Below are 23378 nucleotides of genomic sequence, written 5' to 3' on the forward strand. Positions count from 1 at the left end.
CAATAATATGTTTCTCTTGTATTTCCACACCATGCACCCAGAATTCGCTTAAATTTTTAGCTAGGCCCATGGATAGTGTTTGCAAGGAAACGATACATGGTTGCATCGAGACAACCTCCGACAATATCGTATGCGATGGAAACCGTATGGTTTGCAAGCGAAAAACAACAAACATACTGGACTGTGTCGTAGCGCTTAATGGAAAACATTCATACAAATATTTACTGGGCATCTTACACGGTCACATCTCCACAACAACTTGCAAAGCCACATCCCCTTAGTGCCAGCCGAGGCCTACACCACAGTACGAGGAAATTGTTGCGCCAACGAAGGATGAGGTCATGTACCTTTTGCAAGGTTCCTCCACATCCAGGTCTCTTGTCCACGATTTCTTGCTACGCTTGGTTGAGGCGATTAGTACGTCTTTCACTCTTGTCTTGCGTGACAGTGAATCAGTCATTCATCGGGCTGCAATCGATAGTGGACATGCAACCGCAAATCACAACATACTAATGAATGATTGGGCTTGCTCCCCTTTCGTCACCCCATGGTATGTGGACTGGGGGAAAAGGGCCTACATGCACTGGTGCACAGAAGATGAGCTGCGCTTGTAAACACTTGTGAGTAGCCTGGCTCAATTGCCTGCAAGCAAGGTTGCTTTGCTGTTCAATGAAGCAACAGAGCAACTGCCAATACGCCATCTCTAGCGTTTGCAGCAAGATCTATAAGATCAAGTCTACATGCGCCAACAATTTTATCCCTGTAATGGTTTCGAGATTGTGCAACTCCCATGCAAGGTGCTCCCTCCAACTAGAGTTATAGGTGGGAGACCAACGTACCACAGATCTTGAACTTGGACATCCGAGGAGGAAATGCAAAGAAGCTACCAGAAGTGCCCAACATACAACACCAACATACAAGACACACCTAGGTATCCTTGCGCAAGCTATAAGACCCTCAAATTTGCTGCAAATTTGAAGAAGCTCCCTGTCTAGTTCATGGGTGTTTCGATATTGCTTGAGGATGCACCTGTCGAACTAACATGCACAAAACCATACATTTGCACCCTATGCTTGTTGCAGGAATTGTGAAAGACAAAACACCAACTTTTTATTTGAAAAACATGCCAATCCAACCTCCAGCACTACATGTATCTACTCTCAATAGGGTTGAGCAAAGACTCGTGGCTATAAGGCTGCCATTTGCGCAGATTCGTGAGCTGTCATATGAGGGCCAATATGGATTGCATGGGAGTGTCGTCAACGTGTTCGCAGACACTGACAGGGCACAGCAAGTACTACCGAGGTTCCTAGCAGACAACACGACAATCTTGGTTGCGATTAAGTGCAAGTTGGAATACACGGACAACTACATGAGTGGTGTCGTGCGGCCTACAAAAACCATGCAAGCAATGCATAAACTTATACAGACACCGCTATACAGAGAGAGTGGAGTAAAGATAAATCATGTTTGGATAGAGCACATAGAGAGCATGCAGAGCGACGCAAAGGCTTCTGAAAGCACAACCACCATGGGAGAACAAACCTGCCAAGAGAACAATGTCGAGACAAACACGCTCGTGATGGCATATACACAGCACAATAGGTAGTTGACTTCCAGGATAAACCAATAGTCGTTGCACCATCAAAAGGGTTCTCTCCACCACTGAGCGTTTTTAAAGACAAGCATTACAAGGAGATGGCGTTCCCTAGATGTTTTATAACCACATGCGTTCTTACAAACTCCCTGAGCGTACAAGCTACCAAAGGATCGTGAAGTGGGAGTTGACAAGCCAGGACAGACGTTTTGCAACCTGCGTAGATAATATTTTCTTCAAGACAATGAAAGTTCTTGTACGTCACGTTCTATCGTCCACATGAGTTTGAAAACGAGAAGGGCAACTTAGAGGGAGAACTATACAAGCTAGGGACACGCTCACTCACACGAACATAGAAAAATTGCTCCATTTAAACATTGGGTACTGTGACTTTACATGCCTTCGCACTTCGGCAAATTATAAGCATCGCTTAAAGAAAAACTTATTCGGCATGCTGCGCCATCTTGGCCTTCATCGCTTTATCGGCTATGGAACGATTGTGGATCCCCCTCCTGCAATGCCTTGCTGACTTGCAACAGCTTGTCCTTCAAGACTTGACTAAGAATGGCATACACAACATGATACGTAACGACCCCATCAATATAGCTAGGTACCACATTCACAAATTCAAGGCCCTCAAGAATTTACTCAAGAAAGACCACTCCATCCTAGGACCATTCATTGACTTCTTATTAACAGAGTTCCAGAATAGAGATAGCCAACATGACCACCGGCTTCTATGGTATGACAACGCCCCAATTATTGGTCATGCTAAGAATGAGGTCATAGCATACATTGACAAATATATCACAACAGATCTCTCTTTGTTTGACCTCCCAAAGAAAGAAATACAAACGCACAAGCATACAAAGACATGCAAGCAACGGGGTAAGGCTTGCAGGTTCGATTTCCCGAGGCCACCCATGATTGAAACAATGATTTTGTACCCTCATCCAGAGGACAGTGGAATGCAGGCAGCAAAAGCTAACATGAAGAAGATTACCAACCTAATGCTGGAGGAGGGCTCACTACAACTAGGTTTCGATATGTTCTTACAGAAACTTGGATTCTCTTACGATGACTACGTCAATGCGCTAAGGAGTAAACTCTACCAGCCAACAATTCTACTCAAGTGGCAGTCGAAGGATAACTTCACAAACAATTTCAACCCAACAATATCCAAATTTTGGTACAGTGTGAACGCTGATATACAATTTGTCTTGAACCCCCATGCACAGTGGCATCTTATTACATATCATACATGATGAAGATGGACAGGGAAACCACGGAGGCAGTGAGGAGCGCTCTCAAGGCAAGCATGGCCGACGACTCACCAACGAACGAGCGCATAAGAAATGTCGGGAACGCAATACTCAACACACAACACATAAGCTCACAACAAGCTGCGTACCTTTGCTTGTTGCTCCCTCTGACAAGTGCCACCAAAGAATTCTACTACATTAACACAATCCCTCCCAAGGAGCGGACACTCCTACTTAAGAGACGCACCCAGCTTCAAGCAATTGATCCTTCTAGCACAAACATTTTCTTCGATGATGTTATCAAAAAGTATGTGCACCATGCAAAGAGGCACTTGGACATTTGCCTCGCTACTTACGCCAATAAACGCAGCGTACCAACGACCCAAAAACAACCAAGGAAAAGAGGAAAAATAATACGCTTCAACAACTACAATAAGACCAAGATCCGAAGAATCATTACAAAGAATTGTGCCTGTTATACCTTCCTTTCCTTCACAGCGAGCACACAATATCATATGAATTTCCAACATGGCATGACATGTACCACTCGAATGCTGAGGTCATTGATGCTCAATTTAACAAAACCTCAATGTGCAGAGCGTTGCACAACAGGCTTGAGCCATCAATCTCTACAACCAACAACGAATCTACAAACCACAGCTACGCGAGCGAGGAAAATTTTGACTTGGGATTGGAAATGAACATGCACGAGGCAAACACAACACGACGCGACCAGCAACAACCCTCACAGGCTTTAATGCCTAACCACCAATTCTATGGACTATTGAGAAAGCTTAACAATGAGCAGCGAGCAATCATCAACAACATCATGCTCAAAAAGATTAGCGAACCTAGTCAACAATTCCACCTCCTGCTCTCTCGAGAGGCAAGTACAAGTAAAACCTTCACACTCATGCTCTTAGTGCAAGCACAGCTCCGCTTCTACTCGCACAAAGACACATCAAATGTAGACTTGCCCAAGGCAATCTTGGTCGCATACACTGGAAGAGCCACTCACGCTATTGGTGGGATGACTATACATGGAGCTTTCCACCTTCCACTACTTTCATCGGCCTACACGTCGCTTTCAGCAGAGAAACTACAATAGCTGTCAGAAGCATTCAAGGAAGTACAGCTACTGGTCATTGACAAAATTTCCCTGGTCGGCATCAATACCTTCATTGCCGCAAACTCCCGCACGAGAGAAATCAAGCACAACCACGACCAACCTTTTGGGGGCGTCAATGTTCTCCTATGTGGAGACCTGTACCATGCAAGCCCAACCAAGGACTCCTGGATTTTCTATAGCAAACATCCTCCTTCGAACATGCTAGGTTCCTTTTGGACAAGCAAACTTTTTTACTACGAGCTACGACAGCCCGTGCAGCAAAAAGGCCCCCATTTCCTTGCATTGCTCAACAAAATCAGGATAGGATGCCAAACAAATGCCGACCTTGACCTCTTAAACAATGAACATTTCAAAAACCCACCAGTTAAGCACAACATTCCTCAGCTCTTCTACACAAACGCCGCAAAGGACGACCACAACGAAAATTTTTTCAACACCCTGCAAACAGAACCACGCGTGCTACTTACAAAGGACATTTGTCACAAGACATGCAGAGTCACGGAGGTTTGGGTGTTGCAACTTACTTTAGACCAAATCTACAACTTATCCAACAGACTCAAGTCCAGGTTGACGGGTACCAAATCCTTCTTGCAATGTTCAAAAGTCATGAAAACAAAAGAACAGGAATACTTCACACGTACAAGTCACCACAAACAAAATTGCCAACGCTGCTGCAAAACATGCACAACCTCATGCAACTACTCCCGCAGTCTGCACTACATTTGCACTCGGTGACTTCAACATTGACATCACCCGCCCTCCACAATGATGGCACAACTGCAAGGCTTCATGGTCCACCACGGCATGCGCCTGCTCAATAAAGGACCTACGACAATCTCCGGATCCGGAATAGACCATATCAGGTGCAACAACATAAAAATCAGCACACACACGGGACGGACATTCGCATATTGGTCTAACCACATGCTACTCCATGCAGAGACATCAATTTGAATCAAAGCGTTTTCCCCAAATCCATATCTATACCAAAGATCACAGGCAGGTGGAGGATGCATAGCCTTGCATCCATAAATAGAATGAATTAATCACCGAGGAGGAAATTTTTCTAGGGAGTGGAAAAATTAAGGAAAAAGGGGAAACGAAAGATGAGGGGGAGAGGGGTATAGGGGCCTCCTGACATTGATTGCTAAATATTACAACTCCCTATTACGAAAATCAGTTGGCCCACCGACGACATCAAACCTACTTTCATGTCTTGAGTTAGTATTGCGGGCCAATTTGTCCCGCAATTCCTCAATCTCAACAGGGCAAGCCCACTGAAAAAATTCACCTTGTTTAAAGGTCAATTGGAATCGGGAAGCCCAACAATTGAAAAACCTAGGTCAAATTGCTACATCGATGTAAATTTGACATCCTCTTTCAAGGAGAAGGGGAAGAATCAGGACAGGGAATTGAGAGATTGTAATTCTGAGGTAGAGCTTTCCTCAAAAGTGATGGATGAAAAGCTAGGGCATTTTTCCTTGCAATCCTCGAAAGGAGCAACTGAAGAATAGAATAAAATGTAGATGGGTAGTGTGCGCCGTTGAATTGTTCCAAGAAGTGCCAGAGCTCAACTTGCACAAAGAGGAAGGATGGTGAGATTTCTCCAAGCAGGGATTCAAGAAATATGGAGCATAGGAGTCATCATGTGAAGCAACCATCGTCAAGAAAACAATATCCCGAGAGAACGAAAGAGAAAGAGCTTTGACCACCCTTCATGGCTATGGCAGATCAAACCCCAGGAGTAGAACCACCTCGCTCACAAGAGTGACCTCTTGACGATCATGCTTCTCGACACCAACCTTCAGACGATCAACCAACTGCGCCGAATGGGTACAAAATTCGGAGCTCAAATCCATCCCCTTGCTGATACACAAGCATTTCGAGTTTACAACGCATGTTGTTCGTCACATTACATGTCTTCTCTGTTGTTTAATGGACGTAAGGCCATGTTCTATTTCCTTCACAAAACGAGCCTTTAACCATAGCTCAAAAGTGCTTCCTACCCGAAAGAAGTATTTTTTTTTCTGTAGGTGTTCCAGGGGTCTCCTTTTGAGGCCTACTATTTGATTGATTTGAAAGGTGTATCATGAGTTAACATTCTGCTTGCTTTTGATGAAGAAAAGCATAGGCTGTTGCAAAGCAAAGGCAGTCAGGCAAGGCTACTGATTCAGAGAGACAACACAAGAAACACTGAGTTTGAGGGATAAATTTGACTTAGCATCTCAAGAGGCCGGGCGACGGACCGTGGTTTCAAAAGAAGGCTGAAAATGCAGATTGATGACTTGTTTTCGAAGAACGAAAGTTCTAAAATATCTGAAGGAAAATAAGACACTATAATTTTTATACGAGGCGGAACACAGCTTTAAGATTTCTTCATCGTTTGAAATCTTTGCAGCAGCTAAGAGTGTATGGATCACGGCATTTCTTTGTTTTGTTGCACTATGACATGCTAATTTACCTAGACTATAAGCACAACCATTTGGTAGGGCAAAATGAATATCTAGAGCTGAAGCATTGAAGAAAGCATGCACTGACCGTCATATTCATAATATTTGCAATAGCCGAGGTAGAATTACAACTGCAGGCTTCTAATGGAGCAATTCGGGAAGAAAGGGCGACCTTGGAGTTTGTTCGGAGACAGCTAGAACAAGCGCAAACAGATCTCTTCTCAAATCGAACTCCTTGCTCCCAAAGTTTGCGAACGAAATCTATCTACGCGACTCCAAAGAACAATGACCACAACAAAACACGAATTCACAAGGCAGACCAACATAGCATCAAAAGAACACACGAAGGAACGAAAATAGCAACAAATGGGCAGGAGAAGCACGAGCAAGTTGACAGATAGACAAGTTGAGTCAGCAACATGTAATAAAACTAGCCAGCAATGTGTGATAAAACTAATAGAGGGACAGTTTCTGAAAAAGTGTCAAAAGAGCACTCCCTGCAAGGCAGTGCTAAACAAAGAAAAAAGTATAATAATACAAGACATTATGTTGGAAAAAAGAAAAGATAGCAATAACCAATACATTATTCTTTTGTCCAAAAATGCAAGAACAAGCAAGACTTACACTCTACATGTGATAGTACAAGCGTCATGACGACATTACTCCCATAAAGCCAACACAAACGTTGAACTCCCCCGAGTACTTCTACTAGCATACACAAGTAAAGCAACTTTCAACATTGGTGGAACAACAATTCACTCTACATTGCACCTACCTCTTCTCATGTCCAACTACACATGCCTTTCAACAACGGTCACATTGCAATATGTTTCAATGCTATATCAAAACCTAGAATTAATAGTTCTCGATGAAATTTAACTGATTGGATTAAACACCTTCATTGTCATTGACATGCGCATGAGAGAAATTAGGCATAACCACTCAAAACCATATGGAGGGATCGATGTGCTCTTGTGTGGAGATCTTTGCCAAGGAAGCCCGACAAAGGATAGCTGGATTTTCTCTCAAAAAAACACATCCTTTGCAATAATGCCATCCATATGGCGAGAAAACGTCTTGTACTATGAATTGATTCAACCAATGAGGCAGAACACCATACCGTACATTGACATGATCAATAAAATAAGATTAGGATAGCAAACAAAAGTAGACCTCCTTCACGGAAACATAATGAACAGATCTCTCAATTACAGGTTGAATTGGATGATCACATCAGAGATGTTGGGAGATGTACCAACTCCAACATGGACCTACAAGCTCAGTTCTTACCTTCCTTATTCTCTATCAAAGATGAACCTGCAAGCTGACTGTACACTTTTCCCTTCTGCCTAGGAGTTATCTCGATGCTGTCATGTCACTATGGGAAGCAGATTTTGGCCTTTTTCCTCTAAGCAGGAAGTATTTTGCTTACATGCTAGTTAATATCATGGTTGTTAAGACACTCGTGTCTTATGGTAAGACACTTAAGACACTTAAGACACGTGTCTTACCTTAAGACACGTTTAGACACGCTCCAAATTTTTTTTATAAAATTAAAAAAACCCTACGTTTTGGACAATGGAACCTTAGACTTTGCATTTTCGTTTCGCCGTACAAGCCGTCCGGTTCCGTACGCTGTTTCGCCTCTCCCGCTGCAGCAAACTTCACGTACGCTGACGATTTGCCGTACAAACTTCACGTACGTACCGTACGGACTCGAGTCTCGACGTACACACGTGACACCCCGTACAAATCCGCCGTACATCGTACGGATCCGCCGTACACTGTACGGATCCGCCGTACACTGTACGGATTTACTGTAGTCTCAGGTCTGTACGTTACCTTCTGCACCTGCTGGTTTCGGTGACGACCATCGACGTTGGAGGCTGGAGCTCAGCCTGCCTTCAGGTTCACATTGTACACACTGCATCGTTTTCTTCAGCCTTCTTTTAGCTTGTTATATAGTGCTGGCTCCACTCTGCATCTTGCTTTCTCCTTTCCCAAAAAATTGGGCCAATTATGGGCTGATTCCTGAATCCTGAAATCCCTAAGAAAGTTGGCCCTCTTCTGGGTTTGTTTCATATAAGAGCCTGCTAGAATAACAGTAAATTTAAAGGGGGCAAAGTATGGGCTGAAAGCCCTAATTAATTTGGCCTCCTTAGGGCTGCATAGATGATAGCACCTTATGCATTAGACTTGTCACTGCTTAATGCTTGAGCCTTCAAGCTTCTATTGCAGCTTGCTTCAAGCTTGGCATGTGCATTTCTCAACACAATTAGTCTATAGATTGCAGTTCACTTGCTTGTTCTACTTCTCCCAAAATTTATATTGAATTATGCTCGTGTGCATGCCAACATGACAGGTCGCAGGTCATAGCAGCAGAGAATTACAGCATAGCAACAGAGAATTACAGCATAGCAGGCTGCAGCAGAGATTTACCATGCCTAAACCTCCAAATCCACTTTGGGGGATCCATACCACTATGATTAACCCCGCTGTGGCAACGGGGTCAGGAAACAAAGAGTGGAAATGCAATTATTGTGGTGAGCCTTTTGTGAGCTCAGCGACACGTCTTATTCTCCATGTGTCTGGACTTGGTGGTAGGGGAATTGGTGGATGTACTTCTGTTCCTTTTGAGATTGCGCAGAAAGTTATCAGAGATCATCCAAAACTTTGTGGTGGACCTAGTACCATGCCTGCTGCCTTGCAAGATGAGGATTTGTTGGGGCCTGAGTCTCACACTATCAACCTTGATGATGCTATGGATAGTGACTCTAGTGCTATTGGTTCCTCTCATGCAAAGAAGAGGGCCAGGAAAGAGGGCATTGCTTTTGCTACATCCTCACAACCATCCACCACTATGGCTACTTCGAAAAAGCACCAGGGGACTTTATCAGGTGCATTGTCCACACAGTCTTGGCAAAAAGAGCGGCAGCATTTGGCAGATATTGAAATTGGGAGGACTGTGATTGAATGCAATTTTGCTTTCAATGTCCTACAAACACCACAGTGGAAGAGGATGATCAAGGCAGTGGCAGCTGTGGGAGCTACAGATACATGGACAGGTGTGACATATGGTGCGATGAGGACATCTGTGTTGGAGGAGGAGATAGGCAGAATTAACAAAGCTCTTGATCCTATCAAGGAGGGATGGAAGAAATTTGGTTGCAGCATTCTGTCTGATGGTTGGAGTGATGTTAGGAGGAGGGGCATCATTAATATATTGGTATCCTCATGCCTTGGTACGTACTTTTTGAAAGCTGTTGATACAGGTCGAGGAGGTGCTAGCACTACAGGTGAAGTCATTTTTCAGCATATCCGAGCAGCTATCATTGAGATAGGGCCTGAGAATGTGGTCCAAGTTGTTACAGACAATGCAAGTAATTGTGTGAGGATGGGAGAGCTTGTGGAGGCAGAGTTTCCTTCCATTGTATGGACTCCTTGTGCTTCACATTGCCTAGACCTTCTCATGGAGGACATCGGTCGGCTCCCTTGGATTGCTAGTGTGATGCAGACTGCTAGTACCATTGCAGCCTTCTTTAAGAAGAAGCCCAAGGCCTTGGCCATATTCAGGGAGCATAGCAACTTGGAAATTGTCCGGCCATCGAAGACACGCTTTGCATACATGCACATTGTTTTGGAGCGCCTTCTTGCAGTGCATGCAGCTCTTCGACAGACAGTGGTGTCTCGGATGTGGTTAGAGTGGCCTGACTCTACCAGGGCAGAGAGCATGACGGTACAGAGGATGTGCTTGGATCACTCACTTTGGACTGACATGGAGTCCATAGTGAAAGCTCTCCATCCTTTATTCGCTGTCTTGCGGGTGACTGATATGGAGGGAAGTACTCTTGGCTTGGTCCATCATTTCATGGAGCAGTTGCGTGTTTCGCTGAGTACATGTAGCTCCCTCGCACCTGAGAGGTAAGGTTGGTCTATGTCCATTATATTAATAAGTAATGAATCATCACTTATCATAAATCCATTATCAGTGACAAGTGTTTATTATAATTTACAAATTATGTTGATATGTAGATTGGAAGAAATAAGGTCTCTAGTGGATACGAGATGGCAGTTCATGTGTAGGCCCATCCATGGACTTGCAACACTTTTGCATCCACTGTTTAAGTCAGCTGATTTATTCAATAAGCCAGAGTTATTGGCGGATAGAGATGCCTACATAGGGAGGGTTTTTTCAGAGGATGAGCAATTGGAGCTGGACTTGGAGCTTTCTCAGTATCAGAATAGTGTGGGTGCTTCCTTCTCTAGACCCACGTCTAGAAGGAAAGAGATTTGTGTGAAGCCAATTGAGTGGTGGGAGACATATGGCTACTCCACTCCTCGAGTGCGGAAGTTGGCTCTCCGGATTTTATCTCAGGTGAGAGCTGAGACATATATCTTTGAAGTTTGGCATTTGCTATTCCTGGTTAGGTAAAGTTTAAACTGTAAATGTAGATGATGAGTGATCTTGATTCTCACTCCTTTAATCTCGATTTGTAAATACTAAATGCCAATCGGGATTTGGAACCAAATGGCAAAAGGAATGTGCAGCAGGAGCATGCGAGAGGAACTGGAGCTCCTACTCTTTGATCCATACGAAAATAAGGAACAAGTTAAGCACAAGGCAACTCGAGCGCTTAGTATACTGCCGTGCAAACTTGAGGCTTATAAGAAAGCTTAAAAACTTGGCAGGTCCAATGCAGGTAACATTGGTAGCTACTAGCTTGAGTCTATTGTAACATGTTCACAGTTCTATCATCTATGATTTCGATTTTAAATATATCTAGGAAATTGAAATCATAACAATGAACATTGAACATAATAACATATGCTTCATTGCTTCTAAATGTTGTTGCAGGTGGATCCTACAACCATTGACATAACCGAGTTGCCTACTTATGCTAGAGTTGAAGCTGATGAGGAGGAGATATATGCACAGCTACATAGAGAGCTAGAGACCATAGATAGACGAGTCACTCGTTCACGTCGTAGATCAGCAGCATCAGCCATTGCTATTCCAGCACAGAGGGACACATCAGAGGGCAGGGGCAGAGGCAGAGGCAGAGTCAGAGGCAGGAGTGGTGGAAGAGGAGCACGAGGTCGTGGTTGTGCCATCCGACGTGGCCATGGGAGAGCCGTGGCTATGGCCAGTACCTCGTCAGATACTCCTATGCGGTCTGCCTTGGACGAGGAGGAGGGGGAGGATGAGGAGGAGGAGGAGGAGGATGAGGTGCCCGAGGAGCCACAGTATGATAGTGAGGGTAACACTATCACTGATGGTGACTTTGGATCCAGCAGTGGCACTGACCTAGCAGATTCAGAGTCCAGACTAGGATGAGTCTTGAGAGACTTGACTCTTGACTCAGATTCAGACTAGGATGAGTCTTGAGATTCAAAAGTTTTCCATTCAGTTATATGTATGAGGATTCAGATTTCATTCAAATTTCATGTGGCATTGGCCGAGTTATTTATGACATATGTTTAAACTTTATTGAAGACTATGATGATTGACTCTTAACTACATTGTACTTCTAAAATGTTAAAACTTAAAACTAGCAGCTAGTCATGCAGCATGCTACATTGCTACCAAGTTGTACTTATACATACTTATATTTTTAAATTTAATATTTATTTAATATTCTTATAACTGGAAAACGTGTCTTACGTGTCTTATCTTTAAGACACTTTAGACACTCGTGTCTAAAGCGTGTCTAACGTGTCGTGTCTTAACGTGTCTTACAACTATGCTAGTTATTGCTCTCTAGAGAGGGGTCTTTTGTACATATGGAACTTATGTGCACAAAGCTTATGATCATAATATAATCAGACTCTTATTTGCCCAAAAAAAAAAGAATAGGGGCTCCCACGAGGCATCATGGGTCGAAGACAACTTTTTCTGCAGATTATTCCCCACCTCCCTTCAGCATATAAAGAGGCTTTTCACCTACACTACTTCTAATCTCAGCAGAAGGGGATGTCATGGGCATCCACAGCGCCTGGCAACCTGCGACTGCCGTGACAGTGCCACATGGCAATATCAGGTGCAGTGCCAGACAACCGCCACGTGGCAGGGTCAGTTGACAGACAAACCTGACGCTGGGTCGGGATAGACAGGGGCTCCGGACGGTTCCTAGCCTGGTCTGGTGTGTTTCAGAACCCTTGGGGGCCTATAAAGGCAGCCCTTGGGGGCTCTCATTCCATCCACATCAGAGGCTGGAGTTGGGCAGTTCTCCCCTCAGCTAGCAACAACAGATCATTGCAGATCAGGCTGGGACAGGGCAGCAGCAGATCAGCTCCCACCTACAGCTCTATAGTCAAGTCCATGCATCAATGCCTGACAACAGCAATAGGGCGGCTTCATCACAGCCCCTTTTCTCCATCAGCTCACAGTCTTCTACGTGAGGGATCAGTTTCCTCCATACAATACTTTCTCCATTCTTTTGCTTCCATACAGTACTTATTTCTCCATTCATTTAGTTGTACTCAGCCCTTTGGGAAACCAGAAAGACATATTTTTCCGCTTCGGAGGCCCCCTATATTCCTCCTCAATTCTTACACTCACCCCACCACTTCCACGTAGGTTTATGACTCAATTATATATACCTTTGTAAGACTAGAATAAGTCCAATCATATTGTTGTTCTAAAGATCAAAAATCTACACAGAAAATAAAAGAGAATATGAAAGAGAAGAAAAAAGAGGTAAACAAAAACTTTTATGAAAAACAAAAGGAAGACATACTTAGCAAGCAAAGCAACACTTATGTCGTCATCAGTGCCCAAGCATACACAACTATATTGGGTTTCTAAAGACCCGCGGAGTCTCTTGGGCAAACCCAGTGCTTACTAAAATACGTCAAATAAACAAAAGAGAAAGAAAACAAGAAAAAAAGAAGAAAGGAAGCAAGTGACTAAGCAAAAATAAACAAGCAAGTCAAGAAACAAAATCTTCCAAAAAACTGGAATATCGCTCTCTCTCTCTCTCTCACGCTCACTCTCACTCTCACTCTCACTCTTATTTAAAACATAAAAAGCTAAATAGTCCTTTACACTTATGTATCGTTTCCTATAAAGAGGCAAAAATACATTTCTAACTTAGAAAGCACACGCATACTCAAACAAACTCTCTTTTGAAACTAAAAGAAAAATGGGCTATTCAGCTCCCCGCTTTTTGTTTTCAGCTTATGTTCAATCATTCTAAACATACCTAAGGCCGATACACCATAGATAAAAGACTTCATATCTAAGATTGTGCGTACTTTTTTCATTATTTTCCTTGGATTATACCTCTTGTGTAATAGTTAAGTGATCAAATTACTACATTGAGTGATAAAAGACTCCTTAGTTGTACAAAGGCGGGAAAATCTATGGAATTGGGAAGAAATGACTCCATATTTTGCCAAATCAAAAATGTTTGAGTCAATGTGAGGCATTTTTATAATGTGTAAACCACTATATTCAGGTTGTTCACGTTTATCGTATATATCAACCTCTAATCCTATGGTAGATTGAGAAATTCTAAGATCTAAGAAAACACAAGAATCCCCTCTTGAAGTGCAGTTCAGTTCACAAGAGTCACGAGATAGATTCCTTTTCCAAAAGCACTAGCGTCTTTGTACATAAAGTCTTGAAAGTTAGGAACATCTCGTACAAATAAATCATTTATAAAACACCTAACTTGGCTTAGAAATAAATCATCTATAAAACACCTAACTTGGCTAAGCTTACGTAAAATGATAGGGCAAGTATTGATAGAAATAAGACATTGCATAAACTCAAATTCATAAGTGAAAAGATAAAAGTTTGCTAAAAAGACGGCACAATTAGTGCCCATGGGGATTCCTATAATTCCTTCTCTCAATTATATCTCTACTTCAGTCAGCAGTTTGTAGGAGAGAGAGTAAGCCAGTCTTCTCCCTAGTACATCTCTTCTTCATCATTGTTGGCAAAAACCTCATGGAGGGCTAGTGGAAACCTTTGGTATACAACACATATTTTTATGGTAACTTGTGATTGGTGTTTGAGAGAGTAATGCTTGTGATTGAACGAAATATGAGGCTCGTGAAGTATTGACAAGATCCCAGCATGTGGTGGATTCATGTGGCAATTATCGGTTCTCTAGTGCATGAGCAACTAATCTTTGGTACATGGCGCTACCATGTGGCTCCAACGTGGACAACCAACCAATGAAGCAAATCTCTGAGGTGGTCTGACGCATCAATGATATATGGGTTCTGCGCTTCTAGCTCACTCTCTTTGTCCAGTGCTTAGATGATTGTTCCTCCTCTCTGTATTTGTTGGACTCTTCCATTAGAGTCGGCCCTCTTAGTGTGATACTAAATTGTTTTGGTACTATAATGAAGGTATGTATGCGTGTGTGTGTGTGTGTGTGTGTGAATTCATTCACTTTATCACGTAGTACACCGTCCAACTGCTTGATAGGGTCGGTAGCTGAGACTTTGAGTCTTCTGAGTCTTTTGTAAAGACTACAAATCTAAAGTAGGGGTGCGGCTGTTGGTCTAGGGTCTTTAGTCCATGACAATACAGTGTCAAATATCCCTGATTCTTTTTGTTTCTTGTGATATTTTATAGTGATTGTTTCGAGCTGAGAGAATTGCATACTTTAAGTTCAAATTCTCAGTGGTAACATACGTTGTATGCTCCAAATTCCAACATATGGTATCAGAGCGGTTGGTAATAGTGGACTTGAGAGACTTTGAAGAGAGCACTCGGTGAGGTGTTGAGGATTAGTTTGAGCGTGAGGTTTTAAAAATCTTTCGAAAGTCTAGAAGAGAGTTTGTCCAAGTTTTAAGTAGGAATCGAAGGAGAAATCTGCAGATTGTGAAAAGTTTGTCTTGCATCACCAAATCGGCGTGACTACAGGGGATTCATGAATCGATTTTCAGCAAACAAGGGAGAAAGAAGCGGTAATTATCATGCAGCAGTGAATCAGAGTGACACAGGAAAGTCATACGTTTCAAATGTTACTCTCTGGCCCTTATTATGATATCAAAGGTATGGTAGCTTGCCTGATGGCAGTGTATTTTGTTGCAATTGCAGGCGAGAATTCAAATTATGATTGGGCATTTTCACTTCCATTACATCTACATTTTTTTCTCCTGGTCTGACCCTTAGTGGGTGGCTGGTTTTAGTTATTGGACTTGGCCCCTTGCTGGGTGGATCGTCAACTTCTTGCAGGTGCTTTCTGGTATGTAGACTTCCTTCAATTTTGAGTCTGCAGACAGTTTGGAGATCTTTGGAGCAGCTTGACTCTATTGCAAAAGACACCTGGACATTTTTAAGACTTTATGGTGCATCATGAGGCTGTTCTGGCTTTTCGCAGGCGTTCAGCTCTTTTTGGTGATTTGGCTCTAGTATATTGCCTTGGGAAAAGAGGGCCCTCCTAGTCTATCTCTGGCAGCCCACATGAGTCCAGCCTAGTTGTTTGACTCAGTCTAGATAGGTGATTATTTGGAATGAGACATCTGTGTGGAGGGTCTGTTGGAGTCATGTACGAGTACCAGCAGTTGGATTGTTGTACCATTTGACCCAGTGTATCAGTACCATATACCTAGATGAATCCAGGAACATAGTGCAGTTTCAATCTCATGAGAGTCACTCATAAGATTGAGAACCATAAACTCCATCATGCATAGCAGGGACTAGCTACTATGACATCCCCACTGACGTCATCAGCGCCCAACAGTGGGTGTAGACCATAGTATAAAAGTATGCTCTCACACATACAAATCCACACACCCACACATACTTGAGCATCCATTTATACAAAGTCTTCGTACTGAGTTTCTGTCGGCACTCCGGAGGTGAAGGGCAAACTCAGCCATGACGAAGGCTAGCACTGAAGGAGAAGGCTAATCAAAAGGTAGTCCAAATCTCTTCGTTCAAGCTCCAACTGCTTGTGAAGTCTAAACGATTTCGTTTTAGTCTCTCCCAAACGAGCATCTAAATCTAAATCTAGCTGGTAGGGCAACGCACCATTTAAGATAGAAAGAATTATTGCAATACCAACAGACCAGAGGAGTATACCTAGCACCTGTGGCCTGGAAGCAACTGTTCCAGGTTTCCAGTGATCGTGCTGAGGCGGTTCGAGCCACGAGGGGACTTCTTCGACAATACATGTGGCGGTCTTCAGCGGTGGATCATCACACGATGGATTCCTCTAGTTGTTCCAGCAGCACACCCAGCTCCCTGACGTTTCTATTCCATCCAGGAGCTGAGAGGGGGTGTCAGAGGTCCACTTCTCCTGATGTCACCTAGAGAGAGGGCCTTGTTTGTGGGTGTGCCCGCCCAGTGAGTGAGGCTAGGGTAGATGAGTGAGGACCGATGTGGATGTGCCCCCACCCCTCTTGTGAGGCTTAGGTAGAGTAGGGTTGGCAAGACACCCAATGCTGGAGGGGTTGCTGCCCAAGTGCGGGGCTGTTCAGGGCCTTCTTGAGGCATGCTGTGCTGCCGCATGGCAGCCCCTTCTGAGGCGCCTAGGGAGTCCGCTCCCTGATGAGCTGGTCAGCCATGGGGGACGGCAGGGGGCCCTCTAGGGACGTGGCAGTCGGCCCTTTCTGGGAGGGCTGCAGCTCATACAAGGGCCTTGTGCAGCCCTAGTTATAAACCTGGGGGTCGGCCCCCTAGAGGCCTCCAATCGGCTGGTTCCAGGCAGGTGGGTCGGCCTCTATGCAGGCTGGTCGTCCAGCCTGCTGTACCCGATTAGGGAGGGGCTGGGGGGCTATATATAGGGCCCCCCTCAGCCCTCTTTGCATCATGTTCTGAGCTGGAGCAGTTCTTCCAGTAGTGCATCTTGTGGAGCAGATCATCATCTCTTGGAGGGCCTGGCAGAGGAGCAGAGCCAGCCCTCTTGTGCATCTGAGGAGCAGGGTAGTGGAGCAGTTCATCCACTCCCTAGTGCTCCATTCACTTGGTTGTTGAGCTGTGTGTTCCGAGCTCTCAAGCAACCCGTTGTTTCCGTGGTTTTCGCCAAGGGTTTTCTTCAGAGATCACTTGCAGTTCTCCTGTGCCTCTCTCTCCTTTCTCTCCTTCTCAGTGTGGGTGTGTGAGGCATGCTATCTCTCTCTCTCTCTCTTCTGTTCATTTCTGCTGCACTTCTCACATATAGTTGGGACAAGACTATAATTCGTGCTCTCCATGTTGTACAAAACCTGGTAAACATTGATGATCTTAACCTTGGTTTTACCTAACTGCTTCAAATCTCTCAGATTACAAAAATTCTTCAGGACTTGCAAATGCTGTGGAATGCCATCAACAAAGGATGACATGCAGATAACATTTGCCAGTGTATAGCAAACTTCACACCACTATGTATGTCAAAAGTAACCCCAAGCATAGTTTTAACTTGAAAACACCGGATCCGTCAAAAATACAGAGCCTGACAGCAAAAGAGTTCAAAATAAACTACTAGAGGGAGCCACCGTACAATCTACAATAGTGTATGAACACAACTGATTAAAGATTCTGATGACTGACCTGCAAAGGCCTCTAGGACCTCTCTGTGGTGATAGGAAACCCTCAAATAATTCAATTCGTGCGGCCAGAACAGGTAGAAGAGGCTGACAGCGAAGGATTTGAAAGAAGCAGAACGTGAGCCTTGAGTTCAAATTACGATGCTGCTATGCTATATCACAACAGAATTGATAGATGCTTTCAATACCTCACCTACAAGGCCTTTGTGTCTGCAGAGGACCTCCTCTGTTGAGTGATTGGAAAAATTTGCCCACCACACAGCTGATCATGAAGTGTACATTATAAAACATAGTAAGTAATAAACAATTAGACTCCGCATTCAAGTAGCAGCAGATGCTTGAATCCATGCAGAAGTATATAGCAGACAAAATATTCAAATATGCAGCAATGGCATGGTAGCAGAATATATACCTCGTAAGCAAGTAACATGCCCATGCCACTCCCCGCAACTCTCATGCACCTATCAATACTCTCCACACTTCCCCTCCACCGAAGGGATTTTTTTAATGACAATCTAACACTTGCCAACGTAATGATTGTCATATTGTACCATAGAAGAAGTAAAGGACATCTGTGCTATACATATGGTATTTTTGGATCTGCTCGTGGTCCAAAAGCTTACTGTAACTCATCATAATCCCCACACTGCATGTTCGATGTACTCATCTGACATTGGCTTGATCACAGAGTCCAACCGTGGCCAATACCCTACCTTTTTCAATAGCTTATTCAAACTCTTCAGCTTAAAACAGATCTCATAAATCTGTGCGTGGCTGTTGCCTCCAACAATGAACTCATGCACATTGTTGTCAACCTCAATCCAGGCCATCCCAGGTTTCTTCCATGCACCTGCACTATTTCTAAGCTCTTGAATTTTTTGAATTTCCTCCCAGATTTGAGAATCTGCATAAATGTTGGACATGAGCACATACCCAGAAGCATCAACTGAATCCAACTGAAGGACTTCATTGAAGCATCGTCTTGCAAGCTCAACATTGCCATATGTCTGGCAGCTGGATAGCAGAGACATCCACACAATAAAATCTGGAAAACCTGGCATACTCTGAAGGTAATCTAAAGCCTCACTCAAACATCCGTTACGGCCAAGAAGATCAATCATGCAGCTATAATGCTCCACATTAGGAGCTATGCCATGGACTTTCCTCATACAATTAAAAAACCACCGTCCTTCCTCCAGTTGGCCAGCATGGCTACAAGATGCAAGAATACTGGTGAATATCACATCATCTGGCTTCAGTCCTAGGTTTTGCATGTCATCCAAACATTGACGGGCCAGCTTGAAGTTGCCAAACTGAGCATATCCAGAAATAATTGCACCCCACGATACCACATTTTGAAATGGCAATACATCAAACACTTTGCGTGCACTATCAAGGTCACCGCATTTGGCATACATGTCAATAATAGCATTTCCAACGTTCATGTCAGTTTCAAATCCACTTCTGATGATCTGATCATGTATGAGCCAACCCTGCTTGATGACTCCTATGCTCCCACAAGCTTTCAAAATGCACAAAAATGTGACTTTGTCTGGGTTCATACCATCATCTTGCATCCTCACATAGAGCTCAAGAGCAGCAACACCAAGCCCCTGCTGTGCATAGCTTGCAATCATTGAAGCCCATAAAACCACATCCCGATTAGGCAATTCATCGAACACATCCCGTGCCTCCTCCAGGCACTTACATTTTGCATACAGATCAACAATACAGCTCCCAATGACTACATCCAGCTCAAGTCCGAGACTGACAATCTGTTCATGTACCAATCTGCCCTGGCATATTGCTCCTATGCTGCTACAAGCTTTCAAGATGCACGAGAAAGTCTCTTTGCTAGGCACCATTCCCTCAGCTTGCATTTTCTGGAACAGCCCAAGGGCACATATGCCATCTCCTTGCTGGACATACCCTGCAATAATTGAACCCCATGAAACCCTATTTCGATTGGGCAGTTTCTCAAATACTCTGTGCGCTTCTTCCAGGCTCCCACATTTGGCATACATGTCAATCAGCGTGTTCCCAATGACAGAATGTGAAGCAAATCCATTTCTACTGACCTTATCATGTATCAACCTGCCCTGCCATATGGCTCCAATCGTGGTGCATGCTTTCAACGCACACGAAAATGTTACCTCGCTTGGTGTTGTGCCCTCTTGTTGCATTCTCTCAAAAAGTTCAAGCGCAAGACCACCATCCCCATGCATGGTGTATCCTGCAATTATTGCACCCCACGAGACAACATCTCGTTCTGATAATTCATCAAACACTTTAAATGCCTCATCCAGGCTCCCACACTTTGCATACATGTCAACAAGAGCATTTCCAATAGCAGTATCTGAATTGAATTCAGACTTGATAATCTGGTCATTTATCAGCCTGCCCTGTTCTATGGCTCTTATGCTGCCACAAGCTTTTAAGATGCACAAAAATATAGCTTTGTCTGGCTCCTTCCCCCCCTCTTGTAGTTTCTGAAAAAGACCAAGAGCAGAAAGACCATGCCCGTGCTGGGCATATCCAGCCATCATTGCACCCCAGGACACCATGGTCCGCTCTGACAATTTGTCAAACACTCTGCGGGACTCCTGCAGCTTACCATTCTCGGCATACACATTAACTATAATATTTCCAATGACTACATCTGCATCAAGGCCAGTGCTTATGATCTGGTCATGTATTAACCTGATCTGTTCCATAACTCCTATGTTGCCACATGCTTTCAAGATGCCCAGAAATGTTACTTTGTCCGGCTGTATGCCTTCCTGTTGCATTTTCTTATAAAGTTCAATGGCAGACAGACCTTGCCCTAGCTTGGCACATCCAGATATAATTGCACCCCATGAAACCAAACTCCGTTTTGGCAATTTGTTGAAAACTTTGTGCGCCTCTTCTAAATTCCCACATTTCGCATACATATCAACAAGGGTATTCCCAACAACCACATCCAAATCGAGTCCAGTTCTGATAATGTGGTCATGTATCAACCGGCCCTGCCCTATGGCTCCTATGCTCGCACATGCTTTCAAAATGGACAGAAATGTGACTATGTCTGGTTTTATGCTCTCCTCCTGTAATTTGTGGTATAATTCAAGTGCCCTCTCACTTCCTCCAAGCTTGGCATGCGCTGAAATAATCGCATTCCATGTATATATGGTTGGTTTTGAAATCTTTAAAAATACCTGGTTTGCTTCGTGCAAACGTCCGCATGATGCAAACAGGCGGATAAGGTGGTCTCCCAAAACTGCAATCGAATCCAATCCCGTGCCAATCATAAGAGAATGGACCCGTAGGCTAGCCGCCAGGTCCTTCTTTTTAGTGCATCCTTGCAAAAGGCAATAAATGATATCTCTTGTTATAGGTATCCCTCGCTGGAACATAAGTTCCACAGCTTGAAGAGCCTCGTCCAGCCGTTGGTATGTACATGATTTGCTCATGTCATAAAGAGGTCCAAAAGCTCGCATACAAAATCAGAACACCATCTTCGCAAAATGTGCTGACACCCAACTCAGTACCCAGGCAAACCCGCTTCAACAAGCAGCCATTTTTTAGTCCAGGTGTTCAGATCCTCATGCCTGGTACTCCAAAGCAGTCATCGTAATGTGACCCACTTTCATTTCACCCAATGCCAACTCGACGAAGCATCGATGCGCAGTGCCCAGCCTACAAAGTTGGATCTGTAGCACTATGAGAGCACACACTAGAAATGCTCTCAAAACATAATCTGGCAAGAAATCTTCTCTTGAAGCAAAGAGATCATAACTCACGTTAGTAAGCCTTCTATCCTGGAAGACCCTGCACCTTAAGAGGGTCTGCTGCTGTGCCTCTCCATCTCTGTGGCTATTTCCTTTCAATTCATAGCGTGTCTTTCGGACATTTCTTGCAACTTCACCGAAGTGGCTTATGGTCTTGACTTTTGTCTATGAGCGAGACATAGGGGGGAAAACATTTTAATGATAACTAGATTTACCCCAGGCTGCCTTTCCATCATGATTCCTACTATTTTATCAATTTTAAAGCGAATGAGTAAATATGGTGGACATGAGACTTGACACACAGTCCGTTAGGACTCCATACTCCCTCCAAATGTTAGGGATTTTGTGATGTCCATATTTTGGAAGCTTAAGTCCAACAAATATATGAATAAGGCAAGACAATAACTCTTCCTCGTTGCAATTTATACAATATTGTCGCATGGACTAGGACCGTATGAATAAAGGTGTAGTCATCCTTCAACCTTACATCCATCTTGGATTTCATTGCTCCCTCGCATCGATAACATGCATTAAACGAGAAGAATGTTGTAAGAATTCTGATTGAAAACAAGAAATTTTGAATGGACGAGTAATTGAAAATATCTATATTATAATATAGCATATATAATTATTATAACCACACATAGAATGGGCAGGGAGGCGGCGTGCTTTCTTTCCCAAAGAGTTATAATCCGAGGGAATGGGCCCTTCCTAGGGTGCTAAGATAGTGCCAAGAATATTAGCCCCGAGGATAAGTCTTACGAATGTATAAGAAACTGGCATATTACGTGAATGTCAATAGTCGTAATAGTAGTCGAACGTCAGTAAAATCACTATGAGCTACATGATAGGCAAAATTCAGATTCTCGTCATCTTTTGGTGATTTCGTTGATCTTAGAGACAATATCCCAAAAACTTGCCAATGTGAGTCTGAGAGGATCTGCATGTGTCCTTGAGCGGGATGATTCAAACATTCTCAGATCGTTCAGTAGACTCTGGACAACACTAAAAGACAACTATCATTAGAGGAAGACCGAAGTAGAGCACATAACATTCTCACTCTCCACTTAGCCAGCGTTTACGTGCCTCTCCAAAATGGGTTTTGAACACTGTAGTAGGTCGGACTTTTAGGCTTGTGAGAGGAGAGCATAAGGTCATCGATGGTGAGGCTCTCCAAAGCTTCACATGCCAAGGCTATGCCACGCTCGCCTTCATCTCTTCAAGGCCCTTGTTACACTTATGTGCTAGCACCTGCTTAAACACAAATCCATCTTGGCTACTTGCAGCTGCTTAACACCAAATCCTAGAGGCTGGTCGGCTTCCAACAACCTCACCGCAGTGTCTCCACATGATGCACAAAGTGATAGACAGATAGATAGATGGATTAGCATATTCCCATAGAGCTCTAATCATTCAATTGTCTCGCAACCTCAAATCTATAAACAAAGAATACCGAACGCACATCGACTAAGAGAGAATCTTACTTGGAATCTTGGTTGAAGACACTGTAAGCAACCAGACCTCTCTACTGTTGCTTGAAGACAAAGACACTGTTGACAATCATGTGTTGGCTACGAATTATATAGATTTATATCTATGCTTTTCTCCCATCCTTTTGACAAAAGCTTAACTATGCTTTTGCACCTTGCTTTTCACACTATTAGATTTGCTTGAAATCAATGC

General features: G+C 43.7%; 2 protein-coding genes across 3 annotated transcripts; one reads left to right on the forward strand and one right to left on the reverse strand.

Moving 5' to 3' along the window:
• Window positions 1-6631: 6631 nt before the first annotated feature.
• Window positions 6632-21854, reverse strand: LOC147905585 (pentatricopeptide repeat-containing protein At5g27110-like). 2 transcript variants are annotated; one of them, XM_087373530.1, is made up of 4 exons: window positions 18338-21854; window positions 18119-18187; window positions 17930-18012; window positions 6632-6703 (listed from the first exon to the last, which is right to left on the reverse strand). In XM_087373530.1, the coding sequence occupies exon 1, from the start codon at window positions 21402-21404 to the stop codon at window positions 18558-18560; it is 2847 nt and encodes a 948-aa protein (XP_087229656.1). In that variant the 5' UTR covers window positions 21405-21854; the 3' UTR covers window positions 6632-6703; window positions 17930-18012; window positions 18119-18187; window positions 18338-18557. The 2 variants fall into 2 exon arrangements, with proteins under 2 accessions (XP_087229656.1, XP_087229665.1); XM_087373539.1 differs by lacking the exon at window positions 6632-6703 and adding an exon at window positions 17744-17831.
• On the forward strand, window positions 9434-11773 carry LOC147905586 (uncharacterized). Its single transcript, XM_087398696.1, has 4 exons — window positions 9434-10359; window positions 10471-10813; window positions 10977-11138; window positions 11294-11773. Exons 1-4 carry the CDS (start codon window positions 9458-9460, stop codon window positions 11771-11773), a joined length of 1887 nt encoding a protein of 628 aa, XP_087254822.1. The 5' UTR covers window positions 9434-9457.
• Window positions 21855-23378: the final 1524 nt, after the last annotated feature.

Source organism: Dipteris shenzhenensis, chromosome 1 (assembly GCF_047967505.1).
Source record: "Dipteris shenzhenensis isolate YYH24624 ecotype China chromosome 1, Dip_SZ_1.0, whole genome shotgun sequence".
Classification (NCBI taxonomy): domain Eukaryota; kingdom Viridiplantae; phylum Streptophyta; class Polypodiopsida; order Gleicheniales; family Dipteridaceae; genus Dipteris; species Dipteris shenzhenensis.

What these genes read in the sequence shown, in the direction of transcription:
- LOC147905585 (XM_087373530.1), bottom strand. Translation starts at nt 21,404, where the DNA reads ATGCGAGCTTTTGGACCTCTTTATGACATGAGCAAATCATGTACATAC.
- LOC147905586 (XM_087398696.1), top strand. Translation starts at nt 9,458, where the DNA reads ATGATCAAGGCAGTGGCAGCTGTGGGAGCTACAGATACATGGACAGGT. An exon ending in CTCTCCGGATTTTATCTCAG is followed by an intron (nt 10,814 to 10,976) that starts GTGAGAGCTGAG and finishes AAATGGCAAAAG; the next exon opens with GAATGTGCAGCAGGAGCATG. An exon ending in ACTTGGCAGGTCCAATGCAG is followed by an intron (nt 11,139 to 11,293) that starts GTAACATTGGTA and finishes ATGTTGTTGCAG; the next exon opens with GTGGATCCTACAACCATTGA.